This window comes from Aulostomus chinensis, chromosome 14 (assembly GCF_037954235.1).
Source record: "Aulostomus chinensis isolate RoL2024-O1b breed Wild chromosome 14, RoL_Achi_v1.0, whole genome shotgun sequence".
NCBI lineage: Eukaryota > Metazoa > Chordata > Actinopteri > Syngnathiformes > Aulostomidae > Aulostomus > Aulostomus chinensis.
The window spans coordinates 17,138,110-17,159,191 of record NC_141333.1 but is presented as its reverse complement, the minus strand read 5'-3'; the positions used below and the strand labels follow the sequence as shown (position 1 = coordinate 17,159,191).

Below are 21,082 nucleotides of genomic sequence, written 5' to 3'. Positions count from 1 at the left end.
ACTCATTGACTATGTTTACACAGCCAGGACGACAGTATTCTGATATTATTAAGACAATACTCTTGAGTAAGACACTTATTCTGATGGCCTTAACCTGAAAACGAATAGCTGTATGCTTAGGTCTGACCTTTGACACATTAATGATTTGTTCCTATGTATACACTTCATCTCCCCATTAAGTCCTGGCGGAGTTCTTCGCAAGAATTTGAACTCACAGCAGTGAAACTGCTTGAGGACACGGCTTCAGCTTTCAGCGAGTGTTGCTTGAATTTTGCATAATCAAGAAAGACTCAAAAAAACATAACTCGTGACATTCCAGAGAAACATATATGTACACAATGTGATCATTTGTCCCAGGGTCACTAGTAGGACTATGCGCTGCAGCATGTAAACAACACATGGGTCAAATTTTTGTCTTATTCAGAATAAGGTCAGTAGTTGTATTACTTCAGCCCATGTACTGTAACAGGGTCAGTGAAAATTTAGCAAGCTGCAGCGGGGATGTGGCCTCTCTCTTTCTCTCTATACCAACTGTGTGATTAACCAGAATAAACTCTGATATCAGAATAATAAAGGCTAGAGCTGGCTGAGAAGAACAAAATCTCATGTCACAGTATTTTTGACCAAATACTTTGGGATCAATATTATGACAGCGTTGTCGGAATGATTATTGGTGCTTTCACAAAATATTAACACAAACAGATACAGGATGATACATATAGCACATTATACCAGTTTACTGTGCTGGAGCCTTTTAAAACCAGTAAAAGTTATAAAAAAAACAACAACAACAACAACAAAACGCCTCATTATGATGTCCAGAAGACGATATCTAGGCTCATGTTATGATATTGATGTAGTTTGATAGACCACCGGTTGAAAGTTTTAGGAGACCCCAATTTTTCCATTGTTTTTTTTTTTTTTTACCGAAAATTACTCAGTTTAATGTCTCATTGCACTCTGAAATGAAAGCATAGTACAAATAAGCAGTTGGAGTTTAAAAAAAAAATGGAATCAATTTATAGACCAAAATGTTTTCTAAACTTTTGACTCATCAAAGTAGCCACCTTTGGCAGATATATAACAGCTGAACACACTCATGGCATTCTTTCTACAATAGAAATCAAATATTCTTCAGAAAGTTCTTCCCAAGTCTGTTGCAGAAGTTCCCATAAATGTGTGGCACTTGTAGGTTGCTTTGCTTTCACTCCTCTGTCCAGTTCATTACAAACCAGCTCGAGTCTGGAGACTGTGCTGGCCACTCCATGTTTTCAAGCTCACCATCTCGTTCTTTTTTCCTGAGGTAGTTCTGGCATAGCTTGGATTTACGTTTCGGGTCATTATCTTGCCATAGGATGAACCCCCGACAAACTGGGTACCTACCAGAGAGTATCACATGGCACTGCAGAATGCTGTGGTAGCCGTTTTGGTTCAGGGTGCCTTTCACTCTGTACGAGTCACCGACGTTGGATCCAGCAAAACAGCCCCAGACCATCACCCTTCCCACTCCATATTTGACAATTGATGTCACACACTGTGGAACCATCCTTTTGCCTTCTTGACAGCGTACAAAGATCCTTCAAATTTTTATTCATCAGTCCATAAGAGCTTCTTATCGTCTTTAGTAGTCGAATGGTGGTCTTTCGTGGCCCATGCACGCCTCTTCGTCTTATTCTGACGTCTTAGCAACAGCTTTCTTGCTGCAACTCGTCCTGTCAAACCTGCAGCTCGAAGTTTTTCTCTTCACAGTTGAAATTAAGGCTTGCTTACAACGACCACTATTTAGCTGTGCTTGAAGCTGTTGTCTTGTGAGCCTCCTGGTCTGTCTGTCTCTCTTCCATTGTTAATTGTCTTTTTCCCACCATTTTTGTTGCAACAGACTACTTTGTGCAGTCCAGTACTGTTCAACTGATGCTCAGAAGGGGATGGTACCACCGTGTGATCCAACAGTGCTTTTATACAGACAGAGGGGGTTGGAAGCTATCAAGAAAAGTTGGAACACCTGTAGGAATTTGTAGCACCAGCTTTCAAGGCTTGATCAACCTTCATTGCTGCGGAACAGCTTTAAATTAATAAACCGATTTCGTGTTCCCTCAAAGAGACCTTTGTGTATAATTCTGAAATGTACGTTACTTTCAGTTCAGCACTTACCTTTGAACCATTTCAAGCTATTCAGTGGACTTCCACAACTTGAATTGCAATAAATAAGTGGAAAAATTGGGGTTTTCTGAAACCTTTGAGTGGCAGTGTATGTTGCTCGGCCCTTAAGGCTGTTTTTGTTTTGGTCCATGACATAATTCAGAGGCAGTTAAAACAATAAAGACAATATCAAAACATAAATGCTGCGAGATGATTACCAGTTTGTACAGTCATCTCTTGCCACAAGATGACACAATAACAACTTTGTAAATACTTGTTTTCTGAAGGTACTTCTGATTTGATCTGCTACAGAAAGTTTGACATGGTGTAACTCAGAAATTTTGTTGTATCAGTGCCCTTAAAAGTACTGAGTTTGGTACCCAACCCTAAGGGTCAAGAATATGACGAAATAGCCAACTTAGTGATTCTCTTTTCCATTCTGTATTCACTCATATATGTTTCAACAGAAGTCCATATTGTATTGCTTTGGTGTTGAAACTGCACAACAGGGAGCACTGGGTTTGATGGCTTTTAGGTGAGAACTGCAGTATTGTTTTCTTTGCTACGCTGTTTCTAAGCAACATTTCCAAAGTTGTGAGGGAAACAGCACTAATAAGCCACCTCATTAGGGCTAGTGCATGGTAGGCCATACAGTTTGTGCTGTCAGCTCTGTGGGTTAGCATGCAAACTTCAAAAGACAGCTGCAAATACAGCGCACAGGAGTGTTAATTTATTTCAAAAATTGGTAAACAAACTATTCTATCAACCAAGGTTTCCTTCTTAGTTGAAGGATGACTGGCGCAACCTACATACTGGCTTCTGTCTAAAGTGACTCCAACGTTATGACAAAATATGTGGCCGCCACTCGCTGGTGATAAAGCAGCACATAAAAGGCTCATTATTCAGGAGTTAATTTGGCAGGGTTTCCTTACCCTGAGGCAGTGCCAAACCTCAGACTCCTTCCCTCATTGGTCTCTGCCTCTCGTCCCAATGATTCCTAACTGTACGCGGGATGAGAAGGACATGCTTAGCGTACACTGTCACTGTCAGATGTACTCCCATGCACCCCCCCCCCCCACACACACACACACACACACACATTAATGCAAACACAACCCAGTTAGATCCCTATATGTAATAAATTGGATTAAATTCCACTGGCTAAGCACTTTGATCTCTTTGGGTTAATTAATTTCAGTCCATTCTGTCTGTGTTTTTTATGCTTGAACACATGCTGACACTGTTATTGTGTGTCATCCTGCTCATTGGAGAAGTATAATAGGCTTGTGAACGGGTGAGAGGAAGCCACAATGTTTTGTATTCCGGCTACAGAGTGATTTGATTCATTCTTTCTTTCAACACGGAAGTACACTACAGTAGCTAGCTCTAATATGGTGGATCTGTGCCTATAACGCCCCTCCTTACACCCTCTCTGCAGCTCTTATCTTCCCCTCCAAATGAGAAAACCTGGATGGCTTCTCTGGGCCCCTGTTTCTGCCTGGATGCTATCTCATTTGGTTTTAATATATTTATCCATTCATTATTGTTCCTTTTATCGGCCAGCTAATATTGTTCATAATTTGTCCTTATCTTCAAGACTGACAGTCAAATTTACACTGCGGCGCTGCAGACAGATGGAGAAATGACCCTTTTCCAACCCCTCATAGCCAACTCCTCTTCTCCCTTCATTCCCTCCCTCTCTCCAAACTCCAATGAAACATGACTGACAGCCTACTGTATAAGTAGTTGTCATAGCAACCATCCTATCCTTCTGACAAGTGCTTTTCTCTATAGCGCACTCTCTCCTGCTGTCACAGTATATCTCTCTCCCCTCTCCCTTGCTGTTGCAACGATTGAGAAAGAGACAGAGAAGAGGGCATTTGCTATGCTTTCCCTCCATCCTTCCTTATCCCCTTATTCCCACCCCTCTCCCTCCTTGTCTCCTTACCACCCTTCCCCTTTCCCCATCCTCCCCACCCTTGACAGTAATTTACCAACTCCTATGGTGCACCTCTTTCATCCAGCCCAGCTTATCATGAACTGCAGGACTGTATGCACAGCAACTTGCAGCATGGGCGCATCATTCTCACTCTCCCACACATTCACTCTCCCTCTCTACTCCTGTTTCTTATTCTTTCTGCCTCGCCTGGTTCTCTTCTTCTCTGTCTTTTCTCTTGTTTACCCAGGACTCTGCCTCCATTGCTATTCAATAAGTCTCATTCTACTGTCCAAATCCTTAGCAGTCTGCAGTATAATCATGGAGAATACAGTAATAAGTCTCTCTATAACCATACTGCAGATAGTGTGCTGCATGGACAGGAGATCCTTTTACACTTGCAGTAGAAATAAATATTATGTAACAAAAGAAGGTATTGTGCTGAGATTTGGAGCACATGCATGAGGAGGGATGTATTGTGTGTCATGCAAGCACTGTAAAGTCCATGCAGCATGAAAAATAGATACATTAAATATTACAGATTAAATTCTCTTATGTGTGACTAAAAGGCTGCACTCAATAGCAGCGTATTGAAAAAGCTAGTTATTGATTAGAAAAGGCCCAAGTGGACCCAGTAGTCTTCAGTAACCAGGAAGCCCATTGCAATTTCAGCACTCTGAGTTTAATTTGCAATGCATTTATTCCAAACAAACATCTGTTTAGGAACTCAGAGTAAATCGAACATGATGGGGGGTGAATTTCAGGACAGCAGCGGCAGCATGTCATAATGAAGTTGCATACAGTGAGCTGTAAATGCATCCTAATGTCAGCTTGCTGCACAGTTATCACAGTGAACTTGCTGATAGTTATTAGGGCCCTCAATCGTTTAGGTGATGACATTTCACAGTAAACACTATAGCGTTAACATTATTGCCATAACTCGCTATTAATTATGCAGCAGTTAGCTTTGGCTCAGTGATCCAGCTCCAAGTAGTCCGCCTCTGTCCGGTGAGAAAACCATATTACTCAGTGAAAATCCTCAGCTGGGAAAAGCATAAAGAGTTTGGTGATATGAAGCTGTAATTTTATGTGTGAGAAGTCAGTTCTCACCCATTATTATGGAATATTTCACCAGGTAGAAAGATATTATGTTACATGTAATGTTATAAACCCATAGAAAATATGATGTGATTGCAAATCGGGTTCATCTTAGCTTTCTGCACTTTAAAGAGACTCCAGTTGATATTAGGATAAAGATCATGATCTCAGAATCTACTAGAAAAAGGGGGGCTGATTGGAGAACCACAAAAAATTATTTAGACTCTGGATGTGTCGACTCAATCAACAGCAATAAAGATGTTATGGATATTATGTTCATCCCTGCACGATTAGACCGGCATAGTCACATGTGTCGCTTATAATAACTGGTGCGGGAAGTAATGTGTATATTTGCATCGAGAGCGAGGAAATGTGATCTGATCACAAGTTGTTACAGTACATGAGGTGCATGCGGAGATGCATTTCAAAGCCACGTGTGAACTCACATTCACTTGTGATCGGATCAGAACAGATCTTAATAATCTTACTGCTGCCCTGAAGAGAAGCCAACACACTGTACTTACTCGACAGTTAACGTATCAGCTGTCTAATATGTGTGCGTGCGGACATGAAGGTCATCAGTGCTTCTCTGTCAGGATGTGAGAACTTTCTCTGCTAGTGTTTTTGCACTCTTCTTGTGTCTGCTAACGTGCGTGCCTGTGCTGCAGCTGTATATAAATGGGATAATGTTATCATGAGCGATGAACACAAGAACTGAATGTCCAAGACAGAAGATTTCTGTCAGAGCAGCTACAGCTAGACTTTGGAACAGATCTGCTGGGATGTCGTAGCAAATAACACAATGTGTACCCCAACTTTCTCCACTGAAGAAGCATAACATCCACATATGTCATCATCACATCCTGTTTGCACTACTGCATGTGTTGAAATGATTCGGGCTTTCTGTCAGGATTTTGGAAAAAAGTCACATGAGGTGGAGTGTTGTATTCATTTAAGGGTTCCATGGTGGTTTTGTTTTTGATGAATGGAAATGGATAAGTAGAGGAGGGGCAAGGCTTTGAAAAATGTATGCATAAGACAGCAGTTTTAAAAATTTGTTCTCTAGTATATTGATTAAAAAAACAGATATTCATTTAGGCTGGATACAACTGGCCAGTTAAGAATTTATCTAACAGTCTTCTGGATGCAGATATTTGTAATCAAAGTTCATTAATTTAAGGCTTCTACTTGCAGCTAAAGAGGAGTGGTTCATTGTTCCATTGGTGGTTCTATATACTGTGTGGATCCCCAATTGTATACAAGAGTGAATGTGAGTTGTGGTTTGCCCTGCCCCCCCGCCCCAGAATTTATATTCTCCCTCCAGCAAAAGGAAGGACCATCTCGGCCTTTCATTTTCCAGTTCAGGGCTTTCCTTTTTTTTCAGATAAATGCTCTCCAATCCACCCTGACAGATGTCACATTGCATCTCTTCCATTTTGATACATAGCCTCTGATCCTGCCACTTGCAATAAGGAGCCCGCACCAGGGACGCCCCTCCCTAGACAACACTCTGACATGGGTGATTATTTTATAGGTGCATCATTTGTGGTGCTGAGTGCTGAAACCATTGCTGGCTGCCGTGTCTGCGCACATAGGCTGCAGGAATGTCGGTATCGGCTTGTGTATGGGTCAGGGAACAACAACATGACACACTCGCTAGTCGTCACAGGTCACCCTGATACTGTGCAATACCTCTGGCAGCGATTCCTGCTGCTCTCAACCTCTTCACAGCGGCTGCCGCTAGTCCTGCCTCTCACTCAGTCCCTCCACTGTGACTTCACAGGTCACAGTTGGAGAAACAATCTGTATAAAGGGAAGGTTTTAGTGCTTCTGCCGCCAGCAGAGACTCACCGCAGTGTAGCATTAATCATAGAAGGCCAGAGTACATCAGTAAACACAGTGTGGCAGGTCAAGGTAAAGATCACATCCCACAGCATTTAACAGAACTCAGTAGTGTATAGGCTATCTATTGAAAAGTCAGCGTTATTCATGGCATGTCTCCCAGCGCTCGTTGCTTGCAGGAGAGACACGCTATTGTTCACTGAAGAGCACGCTGAAATATTTCTCTGGCTACACAAAAAACACTGGATCAGCAGCAATTAGTAGAGTAAGAAAGAGATAAAGAGTGGAAGGGAGGGAGGCAGTTGAAAAAGAACGAGGGGGGAAAATGTGGAATCAGCCAGGAAGAAAGAAAAGGAGAGATGAATAGAGGAGGGGGGGGGGAAGCGAGAGACCAAGAGGGAGCGTGAGTAAAAGAGAGAGGGCGCATGAGTTTCCAGCTGGTACAGTATTGTTGTGTGGGAGGCTAGAGCTGCCTGGAGCCCCTGATGCTTTTAAAGGACCAAAGACTTGCTCATTGTCTTGGGTCTGTGTGTGTTTGTGTGTGTCTGTGAAACCTCTTCATTAGTCTTCTCCTTGCTTCTCCCTGCAGCCCCTGACCACTCACTTACCCCTAGTAGCCACTGTATATCTCCCCGCGTGGGAATAAACTCACTTATATTAGAGATTAAAATGATCAGTCTTGGAAAAGGGATTATAACCTTTGACCCAAACCCGGTCAGGGTTAAATAGGCACTTACTGTACCAAAGCTCAGGGAATTTCTATGTCCTGTATTTGGTGTGAAAAGACATTCTTTGCAACAAACAGTAATGAGATTTAAACTACCGTATGTTCAAATTGGAGGTCAAAGGTTTAATTTAACCTGTTTTCTCGTTGTTTGTTCCAGAAGACAGGAAGTTGTTTGTTGGGATGCTGAACAAACAACAAACTGAAGAAGATGTTTACCGCCTCTTCGAACCCTACGGAGTCATCGAGGAATGCACGGTCCTAAGAGGTCCAGACGGCAACAGCAAAGGTAGGAGCCACGATACAGTTGTCAGCCTTATTTAGGTCACTGACAGAAAAGTGACAGTGTTGGGGAGTGAGCAGGGGTGTGTAAAATACATGTGACACATGCATCAGATATGGGTCAAATTGCTTTTTCACGTAATTATGACATTTTTTTCACCACACTGTTTGATGTTCTTGACAGCTTCAGGGAAGTGATACAAATCATTTATGATCCCAATATGTTTGGATGATGCTTTTGAAAGAGTTTAATTTGTGATAAAGATGCAAATACCTGATTTAAAAGCACAGCATCTATACTCCGCACACACAAGCCACCAGCAGAACAGGACACCCAGTTTATCAGTAATTGGAATCACTTAAATGAAAGTCATTTTAAAATGCTGACTTTGCCATCACAAAGTCGATCTCAGCATATACAGGTGTCTCATAAAAAAAAAAGTATTATAAAGCTATGATTTCTATTCTGCACTGCGCTCAATTTTCTCAAGCAATTTTTCCTGTGGAGGTTATATGGATCAGGGATGCAAACTCATCAGGGGTGAAAATGTGACAAAGATAAGATACACTTTGAAAAAAAATCAGCTTTACAGTCAATGTTAGAAGAAGGATATGGGAGGAAACCGATCCTGGAATTAAAGTAGGTTTTACTGCTACAAAAGTAATGCAGAGGGCACATCAACAAAAGTTTAGGTGAAAAAAACAGTAATAACTACACATAAATGTGCTTTTTTCCCCCTTTTTTCTATTTTTTTCTAATAAATGAAAAACTTTTAGAGTGTAACTTCAGATAATCTTGTGCTGGTTTCAGTGAGCGAGTTTTGCCATCGCACCCTGCTCAGGCAACATTAATTGGCCAAACTCATGCTTCGGACTGTATTAGCCTGCTGTTATCATCTTAGCAGAAAGAAAATGGAACCACCAGGTTTGAAGTTCATGTTAAAGAAAACTAAACCAGATTTTTCTATCTTTATAATGTCGGAAGAAGACGCAATCGAATGTTGGAATGAGGGCGGCACGGTGGTGCAGTGGTCAGCACTGTCGCCTCACAGCAAGAAGGTTCCGGGTTCGAGCCCTGTTCCATGTTCTCCCTGTTCCTGTGTGGGTTCTCTCTGGTACTCCAGCTTCCTCCCACAGTCCAAAGACATCAAGAGGGGACGAGGCTGATTGATACTCTAAATTGACTGTAGGTGTGACTGTGAGTGTGAATGGTTGTCTGTCTCTATGTGTTGGCCCTGCGATGGGTGACCTGTCCAGGGTGAACCCCGCCTCTCACCCAAGGGCCCCTGGGATAGGCTCCAGCCCCCCCCCCCCCCCAAACACTTAACAGGATAAGTGGAAGAAAATGGATGGATGGATGGATGTTTGAATGTTGAACTTGCATTCGTGTTGCCAGCTGTCATGGCTCCCTCGCTAAAATGCCAGCTACTTCAGTCTACAGTTTGCAATTCTGCAGTTTTTCATATACCCCACCACCACCAGACAATCGGATCAAGAACGTGTAGTTGCTGAAAGAAAGATAAAGAAAGAAAGACAACTGAACTTACGTGCAACACTAAGTGGTAGCTTAATTGATGATGTTCAGTGTGGGAGAGGCTTTGGAAGAAGAACATCTTTCCCACAGTAAAATGCTTCATGAATCATGCTAAACTTGGCCCAGGACGTCAATATGTTATAGTTGTCTGCAAAGTTGTAATCTTACTATTAAATGAAGAAATATCCCTACTTCCAAGTCCACTTATCTCCTCGCCGTGTGGTCGAATCCATACGAAACTGAACATGGCAACAGAAAATTGCCACACACAGAGAGTGATATGGCTCAATAATCTATATTATCAATTTATTTTGTAATTCATGCAGAACAACACTTGAGCTACCATATTCTTGTTCTGAATTTAAAAAAAAAACAGCACCCCTCTGCCATTACAGTCCACATTGTGGTTGGAGGTGGAATTGATTTGCATAAACTCCATGTCGACATTTTTTCCCCCGCAGTGGTTCCAAATCTGTGTTGTTGTCACGTAGCAATAATAACACAGCACGAACACTTTGGTCATACGATGTAATGTGGATGTGTCAGAAGCTCAGGTTGATGTCATAAGTAGGCAAAGTACAAACGTGTTCTTCAAAAAAGGAACCCATGAATAAGTCACAATTTGATTCAGACTTAGAGTTTCTTCATGTCTTATTAATTCACTCCTTCTCCTAAATGTCATATCCTCAAGTATTTACTTGGTTGACATGACTGAACACTTATACTTCTTTGCACGATTTTTTTGCTATAATTTACTTTGGCTGTAAAACAAAATGTTAACTTATTTATTGCGAAAACACAAATAGGTTAAAACCATCAAGACGTTTGTAACAGTCTCGAAGAACTAAATGTTACGCTGTTTATTTGGATTTTTGCCAAAATCTACGCTTATGTAGGTCTGCAAGGTCAATGCTGCATGTAGCTGTGCTGCACATATCCCCAGATACTGTACGGGCTAGTACAGAATAAAGTTATATATTGTGTACTGTAAATAGTTGAATGTAGCTTGATCCCAAAGCCTGGTGATCTTTACACTCCATGAAAGTCATTTTGCCAGATGGCTGATAAGTAACAAACCAGCTGAATCTTATCAAAAGTTTGACATACGGCGGCATAAGAAGCTACAAGGAACATTCATTTTACACAACATTTAATTTACATTTAAGACTTCAAGTAATGGTAACTATTATTTTATTTTGGACTAAATTGTTCCCTACATTCAGTAGCAATGCTTCTTCATAATAATTCCCCAACAGCTTGGTCGGAAGGCCAGCATAAATATTCTGTAATAAAAGTAAGACCGGAAAATCCACAATGATCTTTGCCTTCCTGGAGAGTACACATACAGTGAGTAAATGGACAGATCTCAACCCTTTAGAGGGGGAAGACAACCAGTTCAAGACCAGTTTTGAATCCAGTGATCGCTTCATCTCTTGAATGACCAACCAAGGTTCAGGCACGTGTTTGCACAGGGCTCCAACACTGTCCCTCGTTTGATTCTCCTCTCTTGATGTTTAGTGATCCTATGCTAGTAGGATCTTCTGTTTTCAAAATGAAAAATCTCCTGCTTGATTTTCCTGGCTATCATTCCACTCACTGTGGAAATCATATCTGATGTCTCGGGTAAATCTGACTGGAAGAGGGTCATTTAGCATAAGCACACAGAAGTCTTCTCCGTGACAGTCCTGTGTGATGTAGGTCATGTAGAGGCATCGGTATTTAGAAGAATCCCCTTCATAATCAGTTCTAAACTCCTCCTGCTTTAAGGTTATCGTAACACTGTGTAGGAGATTTCTACCTAATGGCTTGAAAGAGACAGCCAAAACTTTTGGAGACGTCAATTCCCTCTGACATGCAGCAAAGAGCAAAGAGACTAGTGGTTTTTCAAGTTTCTAAAGCCTATTCCCCGGCTAGTGCTTATGGAAATTGTTGTGGAATTATATCTAAAGGGGGTTTGAAGCCAGAGCGTTCTGACTCTGCAGTGGGTTGGAAGAGGAGGGGAAGAGGAAAGATGGATGTCAAAACAATTCAAATGTCCCCTCTGTTAGGATTGGGCCAGCCAAGAGAAGCAGCGTTTCTCTTTTTGGGTCTGTGATATCTATTCTTTGTGTATGAATATTAACTTTCTGGGTTGAATCACTCAAAACACCACACACTGCTCTTGTTTTCATCTTTTGTTTCTGAATAGATGGGGTTTTTTTTTTTGTCTAATACCCAATCATATTCAACGTTGTGTTTTTGCACTTGATCATCAAACGGTTGTTATCACTAGAACAGCATCGCCTCACAGCAACCCCTCCTGCAACCCTCTACAGGATAAGTGGTATAGCTATTGAATAAGTGGTTGTTAGGATTCTGAAAACTACTATTTGTAGAGAATTAAGCTTGACATCACACTATTTTATCCTCCATAATTATTCCACAGTTCACATTCGTTCACAAGGGATGACTTGCACAGCATGTATGAGCAGATAAATGCTTAATAATAGTTGCGTATACTTTGTAGTACTGTAGCAAAGTCCTTGCGCAGGTCACACAGAGCTCCTTTTTTATCGATATCTCAATAGAGGGTTTTGGTTTGACTGCTGAATGGGCATCTTGATTGGCTGCTGTCCACAGGGGTAAGCCCATTAAGAGAGGAAGAATGGCGGGGCGGCTGGGTCAAACAGGATAGCTGATAAGGAGCGTAAAGTATAGAAAGATTAAATAAGAATAGAACCTTAAAATAAAATGAAATTAAGTTTTTTTTTTTTTAAAAGGAGGGGTATAATTATGTGTGTGGAGTGGTTTTAGTACTGCTGTCTCACTGCAACCGAGCCAGGTTCATTTCTCACTTGATTCTGAGGGAAAGTGTTGCTTGTGTTCTTGTGAGTTTTCAATCTTCCACTTTACATTTGATAAATTATTTACAGACAAGCAAATAAGCAAGACGGGAAAGATTAACTGCTCAAATGTGTCAATGAAAGATTTCATTTGATACCTCCATCAATTAAACGTCATCTGTCAATTCAGCCTGCACCCTTTCAGTATTTCTCAGTTTCTGTAAAAAAAGAAAAGAAAAGTAAGAACTGTTTTTAAAGACTTAAGTAACCAATTAGATTAATTCTAGTGGTCTCGGCTTTCAACCCAGTGCATCCTGGGAAACACCTGCATCAAGATTTTTGCATGAACGCCTGCAGTGAGAAGTAGTTGTACTATTCATCAAAAATAATTAAAGTACTGTATGAGTTAGCTGTGGAATCTTTGTTTCATTTTAGTTTATTCTATCCAGTGGGATTTAAAATTGGCATAAGCACTAGGATTTGCTCGTTCTGTACCTTCAGTTTAATAATTGAACTATTACTGAGCCACAATCTCTGACTAATATGAAGGACATTAGAGCTAAGAGTTTCGGTTCTGTGGTTTTTGGCCTTTGGCCAGATGTTCTCATATTTGCAAATATTGATCAGAATGTCTGTGCTGGATGCTTTCCACATGAACTCATTATGAGTCCAGCCAGTTGAGCTGGTATTTAATATGCACATACAGGCATGTGCTGCTAAATAGCATGCTTTTTCTGCTTCATCAGTGAACTCTTTTGGCCCACAGCTTCCGAGTGGATGCAGTCGGAGCCTCGTCCTGCACAGCGATGTGTGTAGTGTCAGATATAATTCAACAATCTCTACTGATGTACACTTGATGTTTGCACTTACATGGTACTTGATTGATAACGTGTATAAACTCTGCGTTTCTATTCTCTCTTCCAGGTTGCGCCTTTGTCAAGTTCTCCACACATACTGAGGCCCAGTCTGCGATCAGCGCCCTCCACGGAAGCCAGACCATGCCTGTAAGTGCACAACCCTTTCCCACACATCACAGACAGACAGACACACACACACATGCACACATGCACACACACACACACACACATGCACACACACACACACACACACAGTGAGTGGATTTACATGCACAGTTGCAACAAGCTTTGATTGTTGGACTACTGTCATTGTCCAAGTCTATGATGAGATTGTATCAACCTCCGGAACTGTAGATGGTAGTATGCCACCTTACTGCTGGTTGCAGTCAACCTTTCTTCTGGTTCACCTTTTTGCATTACATCCAGACATTGTCTCTGCATCTGTCCAGAGATGTGAATTTTTTTTTTGGGGGGGGGGGGGGGGGGGCGGGGGGGCGGAGGAGGCTCAACCACCCACCATGATGACACCCCTCTTGACCCACAGGCTGTTTGACTTTGGAGTTAAATACTACAGCAGGACCTGTAGAACGTGTGCAGAGCACCTCAGCCAGTTTTCAGCCAATTGAAAGTCATTGGATTAATAACTGCATTATCTAGGTACTGTACGTCAGTCCAGCAACGGGAAGTATGACTTCTATGTGACCATGGTGTTTAAAAGTCCAGTTTTACTCGAACTTTTTCTAACATCATGTAAACCGTTTGCCCAGTGCAACAGTTACATATCAGTCTACTTTGCTCTGTAATCTTCATTTGGAATTTACCCCCAACTTGAGTTTTTAACATCCTCCTGAATATACAAGCTTTAAAAAGGAGGAAATAGTAACAACCAGAAAAAGTCCTCTGTCTCTTTAATTAACATGGTACATTAAAAAAAAAAGCAACCCAAATCTAATTTTAAGATAAAACTATTTAGAATGATAATTGAATTTTGGGTGAGTCATCAATCAGTAGTTCTGCTTGCATAATCAGTGAATATAACTCCAGTGTGAGATTACATTTGCTTGTTATGTAAGCACACCATGTCCTCTGAATTGCCTCAGTATTGGATTTACTACGAGCACAGATGCTGGATTGCTCATTTGTATGTGCCTCATGTTTAAGCATTGTCCCTGTGTGCTTGATGTTGTCAAAATAAAAGCTACTTACTCTGCACTCTAAACCTGAATAGAGTTATTCTCCGTGACATGCGGACAGAGAATCACATCCCCCATTGTACACAGGCCGGAGGCGTGCTCAGCTTTTATCCTCATTTTTGTTTTGGAAACTCTCATCTCACAGAAGCTGGGACCCTGAACTCTTTCCCTGTCTCGCAGGGGTGGTGTTGTACTTTATGATATCATTATTAATGGTTGCCAATGTGTGGCTCAAGAGAGGAAAGTAGAGAAAGGTACTAGAAGCCAGCTGTGCCATTTTGGTGAAACCTCTGAGTCAATCTAAGTGCAAATGACTTCAGGTCATGAGGAAAGACTCTTGATGTCCATTCTCCATAGATACCCTCCTTCTCTATTGCTCCAACCCCCTATCTGTGCTAGCGCTCTGCCCTCGCTCGTCTCTCTTTGGCAGCCTCTTGGGATATTAGGCAATAGACTTGTTTACTCCACCTTTCACCACATTGGCTGCTGAATTATTCATCTAACTATAAGCAAGGGGCCGAAGGGAGGAGAGCAAGGGAGGGAGGAGGAATTGGAGAGAGGGAGAGACAGAGAGAGGGAGAATGAGTGAATGGACAGGATTTATACCTCCTGCTCTGGTAAATTGATTATAGAAATCTGATCAGCATCTCATATCCTGTGGCTGCTGGCGGAGAGGGCATAGTCTGCCTGTCTCACTGAGATTAGCGGACCACCAGTGGACCATTACGACTCAGCGGGGTGGTTCTATTCAGGGCAGAATGAGCGTGAATGTAGTAGAAGTCCTGCACCGTACATCCTGTGTGTGACGTTGGGTCAAAACAGTAAAAAAAGTCATCCTTTTTTTTTTTTCACTTACAATGCAGTATACATTCAGAGCTGAACTGTTGGCAGTTATTAATATCAGTCTCCTCATTCCTGTTTTTCTAAGGCTAATAGATCAAATAAATTGCTATAATAGAACAAAACAAACTGAACCAGCATTTATATACAGTACAGTCTGTGTGTGTGTGTGTGTGTGTGTGTGTGTGTGTGTGTGTGTGTGTGTGTGTGTGTGTGTGTGTGTGTGTGTGCGTGCGCACACGTGCATAGTTGCTGTCAGGCTGTTCATGAAGCGCCAGAGGGAGATGGTTGTGATTAAAGGCCAGCCAATAGCATTCTTAGCTGAGGTGTTGAACTGCAACGAATATTAAAACTGCAACTAACTGAATCAGTTTGATAGATCTACTGCCAATCCCCCAAAGGATGGCCTTGTGTGTGCATGCTTGTGTGTGTGTGTGTGTGTGTGTGTGTGTGTGTGTGTGTGTGTGTGTGTGTGTGTGTGTGTGTGCGTACGTAAACGTCTACAAACAGAGGCACATTGTGGCCGACATATGCATGAATACACATACACACACTTTTCTATATTGCTCTTCTCTGTGTTTCACTGTCACATGCTAGTACAGCCAGGAGCTAAGGTCAAAAGCTTTCTGACTGATCTTATTTTCCAGCTCAGAGGACTTGAGATGAATATATTTGTGCTCTTCATGTGGATGGGGAGTGGGCATTTTGCATGTGTCTCATGTGTGAGGTGAGTAGGAATGAGAAAAGGTCTGTGACGTAAAGTATGCACAGCTCGTGTCTCACAATAGGTTTTTAACAGTACTGATAATAACAGTGATATTCTTTGTTTTTAGTTTCAAAAGAACAAAAACTGGATCATGGCTTTGTGTTAATATGACACATTACGTTGCTGTTGATGATGTAAGAACATGAAGACAAATGCTTTACTCGCTTTCTATGTAATCAGAATTCTAACGTGATTCGGTCAGGTTGTGTTGCTGGTGGAAGCAGACTAGAAGAACGCTGCTCTTGATGTGACAAAAAAAAGGCAGGAAAACAGCAAAAGACAAGATGTAGCCGAATTTCAAAATAAAACAGGAACTAAGCACAGCTAAGCAACTAAGGAAAAGACTGACTGGGGTGTCATCAGAGATTGGAATCGAAAAGAACCAGGAAATTTAAAAAATGTTTGTCAGTATTGAGTTAATGATACACACATTGCTGTTGATGTGGACGTTAAAAAGACAGTCAGTTTCAATAACAATTTTCATTGCAATAGAAATTATACCACACTGGAAGATCAGTACATTACATTTGTTGCAGTGCTAATGTCAGTAGCTAGCAGGTCCTTTCTGGTCTCCAAGGAATTCCAACAACAGCAAAATTGGTGTAACATACATGTTTTACATTTGTAACACCAGCTTTGTGGATTAGGAGGGAATGAGATGAGCTCTGCGAAGTAGATGATAACCCTGACATTTAAAAATATTGTTTACTTATTTTGGGGTGAGCATGGCTCGGAGGTAGACTGGCGGTCTAGGAACCGAAGGGTCGCTGGTTCGATCCTCATTTCCCCCGGTGACCATGTCGAAGTATCCTTGAGCAAGATACTGGGCCCCCAATTGCTCCTGATGGCCCTGTGGCAGACTGACCACACGTCCACGATGAACCCTGTCTTTCGCCCAATGTCAACTGGGATAGGCTTCAGCCCCCCCACCCTTCTCAGATAAGTGGTATAGAAAATAGAATTGATGGATGGATGACTTATTTTAGTTATTCTTCTGCTCACATTTTCTATACGTGCATCATGAAAATATCATCCGTGAGATCAGATGTATACGACATGTAACAGGAAACTATAATGAACACATAAGCAAAGTTATAGATAGATGTGTGTGGAGATGCAACTGTGCTCATTTGGTCAAGTGTCTGACTTGTAATCAGAGGGTTACTGGTTCAATCCCTGGGCCCTCTGGATGCTGGGTAAGATACTGAATTCCATATGAGCAAGCTGACACCATTCATGCCAGCTTCCACTGTTAGTAGTGTGTGTTTGCTCGAACACTGTAAACCATTTTGAGTGCCATTAAGGTGGAATGACGCTATTTTTAAAAAGCCATTCATTTTTTCTGTGTCCCCACATGAAACCTATACTTCTATGATCTCAACTGTGATGGACACCAATTGGAAGATTATCTGGCAATTGCTAACTCCATAATGTCAGTATATGAGCGATCATCCTGAGATGGTGTGTGTGTGTGTGTGTGTGTGTGTGTGTGTGCGCGCGCGTGTGTGTGTGTGTGTGAGCAAGCGTATGAATTATAGGGGTGCATTAGTGGGTCAAACACAAGACCTTGGATGGAGCTCCATCAAACTCCCCCCTCATATTTCAAGCCCACTCCCATATACACCACCAAGATCTCTCAGGCTTCCCAAGCAGACACACACACACACACACACACACACACACACACACACACACACACACACACACACACACACACACACACAAAGCCACAGTTCAGGATATGAGTGGCTCAATTAAACATTTAAACGCTATAGTTGTAAAGCAAATTGCTAGGATTCAGGAGGGCTGTGTAGGAAGTAAGTCCCGAGACAGAATTACACTGAGACGAGGGGGGTGCGGGTCAGGTCCACAGAGCCGTGCTCATTTTCACTCCGTATCCACGTCAGCTCAGCCTGGGTTTGAGGCTATTTCAGCTGACACAGGGACGGAGATAGAAACACTGAAGGATGATGGAAGGATAAGAGCAGAACAAAGGAAAGCAAATGAGGTAAAGTTTGCAGAAGGGAGAGCAGGATGAGAAGAGCAAAGAGGGTAAAAAAAACGTCAGAATGCGATTCCTCGGCTGATGGATCTTCTTTATTGTTTCAGACAGAGAACACACATGTAAGCTCTAGGCTTTGATACTCACAAGACACGTTGTTTAAATTTATAGATCAATATGTCATTATACTTCACGTAAAAAAACAAGGATGGTGGGAAGATAAATAAATAGCAGATAGAAAATATAGGTGCTGGTTCCAGTCTGAAAAACATAATAATCTCATTGAATTTTCAACAAGATACAGTTTACTGCCAGCATATCACAGGAATGTTCTGACTTTACATTTTTATCTTACTTCTTTAGAAGGTCTACATCAGGGATCAGCTGTTTTATCTTTTGGACAATTATCAGTTTAGATATTTGAAATATTATTGGCCAGCCAATTATTTTTTTCATACCCAGGAAAGTATCATTAAAAAGAAAGACACAAAAAAAAAAAGCTTAAGTATAATTCAGAAAAAAGTATGTAAAATTTGATTTTGCAATTTTTTTCATTAGTTCTGTGAAAGCCTGAAGGGAATCCAGTGCACTTCGGAGTTACTTCATCAATACATTTATTGTCTTTTCAGGATGTTAGACTCGTGCTTGAAATTCGCTGTAAATTTTGACACCGAAATTTTAACGTTTGCTGCAACTTAATATCAGCCACAATGATTGGTTACTGGACTGCTTGAGTTACTAACAATCAGCAACAGCCCTGAAAAAACTATCGATTGTTTAAACAATAATGACTTGGGGAGAGAGAGAGAGAGAGAGAGAGAGAGAGAGAGAGAGAAATACTTGTCTGTTCAATACATCATCACCCCACTGCTTGAAGTAATTGCATCAAGGAGACTGCAACAGCCTGAAACTGCCCAGCACATTTCTGATATGCAACAGCAAAAGGTCATCAAGATGAAGTGAACAGCTAAATTGTACAAACAGCTGTTTTAAAGCAATAACCTTTTCAAACTTTAGGGCAGTCTCCTGGCCAATAAAACCATTCCTCTGGAGTTATGGCTTCATAAGATGCTACTTGAGCTAATTCAAGCAGGCCAACATTTCAAGTTAAAGAAATATGTGATATATTGATGGACGTGTAGCTTTATCCTCTTTCTTCACTCGCTGGTGTGCAAGCCTTCTAGGCAATGAGCAGCAAGTGTGAAGCGGCTGTTTCCCTTTGCCTCTGAACCCCAGTAGTGCCTTTTTATCCTCCCTGTTTAACTCCCCTTCCTTCAGTGGCTCTCTTGGCAGCTGGGAGCCGCCCGGCAGGGGGATTCTGCTCACATTTGGCAGGTTAGAAATTTAATGAGACTTTGACTTCACACTTCATCCTCCTCTCTTTATGGAAAGGGAGATTTTGCTCGCTGATATCCTGACATGCCTAAGTGGGAAAACCTTGGAGATAAACAAATGTAGGAATGGATGCTTAGCTGAAAAGCCACAAGATCAAGTGTCCTATGGAGAGACAGTAAGAGGAGAGGGAGTTTGTGTGTGTGTGTGTGGGGGGGGGGGGGGGGGGGGGTGTCAGTGTGACCTTGAAAAAAGCTTTTCTGCGAGTGACACAAGACTCTTAAAGAACCAGACAGGTCAATTCACCATAAACTACATTTCCATCATACACCCTCGTGTCTAGTTGTAGTTGGAAAAGTGATTCTGATTATGAATCTTCTGAGGAAAGCAAAGCAGGAACACTCAGCTCTCCTTATCAAAGAGGGTAGGCCTTTTATAGCTTTTTTTTTAAAGGTGAGAGGGAGTTAATATATACAATATAAACTAACATATCTCCTCTGTATTCTGATCTTGCGCTGCCCTTTCCCGGATGCTCCCGAAGTTAAACCATAATAAAGTTAATGATGCAGATACAAAAAAAGCTGGACGGGCACAACAGAGGAACCCGGAAAATCTGTGTCTGTGTCAAAGCTAACCTTGAAGGGACTGAGATGTAAATGCAGAAGTACAGGTTGAAAGACTTTGATTGGGTAGTCCCAGCCTGCCAGTATGTCAATCACTCGACCAGCCCAGTCGAGCCTTTATTTAGGCAGCCAACTTGTGAAATGACCGCTCGCCTACAATCTGTCTGAGCTGTGATTGAGCCAGGAAGCAAGACAAGTGGGGAGAAAGAGAGGAAGAGAATAAAATCTATTTAAAGTCTTCATAAAGAGAAAACTGTAGACCCCAGCTGAATGCAAAGACAGGAAAATAAAAGCTACATTATGTAATAGGGTATTATGTAATATTGACCTAGCATTATAATAGCAGAGCATATAGTCCAGTTCTACTCCTGCGTGGCTTCACCCAAATCCACCGGCAACCAAGAAATGCCTCTTTAGCCTTTTAAGCTCCCCCACATCTCACATCTCATCTTCACCAGTCACCAGTCCTATTGACAATCTTGCATCAATTTCAGGGGGCCTCTTATTGTGACTGACACACAACCTTTGTACACTGTCAGATCAGAGTAATATTTCGGCCTTTTATGTGGATCGATTGGCCACTATAGGGGCGCGGAGCGGAGGAGAGGCGGAGCACACAAAAGGTCAACTGTAACGCTAAATCATTTGAAGATTCTTAATGAAGGATGTGTGGCCAACACACCTGCTGGTTTCATTACTGGGCAGTAGAAAGAGGTGAAAGTGTGTTTAAGGGATGGATAAAATGAGCAGGAGATGAGAAGAAGAAAGAGAGAGGCCAGAAGAAGACAAAAAAACTGTCCCAAAAAGCTAGAGTTTCTTTTAAGAACACTTTAATAAGCACTCTTTGGTAACAATAACAATTGAAGCTCTTATCCCAAATCATTCTACTTTGCAGATGTTTTAACCTTAACTATGGGACAGACCAGCAAGGTAGCACACAGTAAATGTACCACAGAGGGAAAGCTTGGGGAATATATAAAGTATTGATGTCATGCGCAGTGAGGCTGCCTTGCCCTGAGTGACTTTGACTGCATATGTTTAACACTGATTGAAGGAAGTGAAGGTTTATGCCTGCTCATCTGCTTACAGAGC

The 21,082-nt window shown here is 41.7% G+C and overlaps 1 protein-coding gene across 8 annotated transcripts in view; it reads left to right on the top strand.

Moving 5' to 3' along the window:
• celf5a (cugbp, Elav-like family member 5a) overlaps positions 1–21,082 on the top strand; it is a 207,090-nt gene that overhangs the window by 158,299 nt on the left and 27,709 nt on the right. For 7 of the 8 annotated variants that reach the window (XM_086223554.1, XM_086223557.1, XM_086223556.1 and 4 more), the window contains exons 4-5: positions 7,900–8,028; positions 13,302–13,381. In XM_086223554.1, coding sequence (XP_086079680.1) covers positions 7,900–8,028; positions 13,302–13,381 — 209 coding nt within the window. The remainder of the gene's footprint in view (positions 1–7,899; positions 8,029–13,301; positions 13,382–21,082) is intronic. The other variant, XM_086223552.1, reaches the window with a different exon arrangement.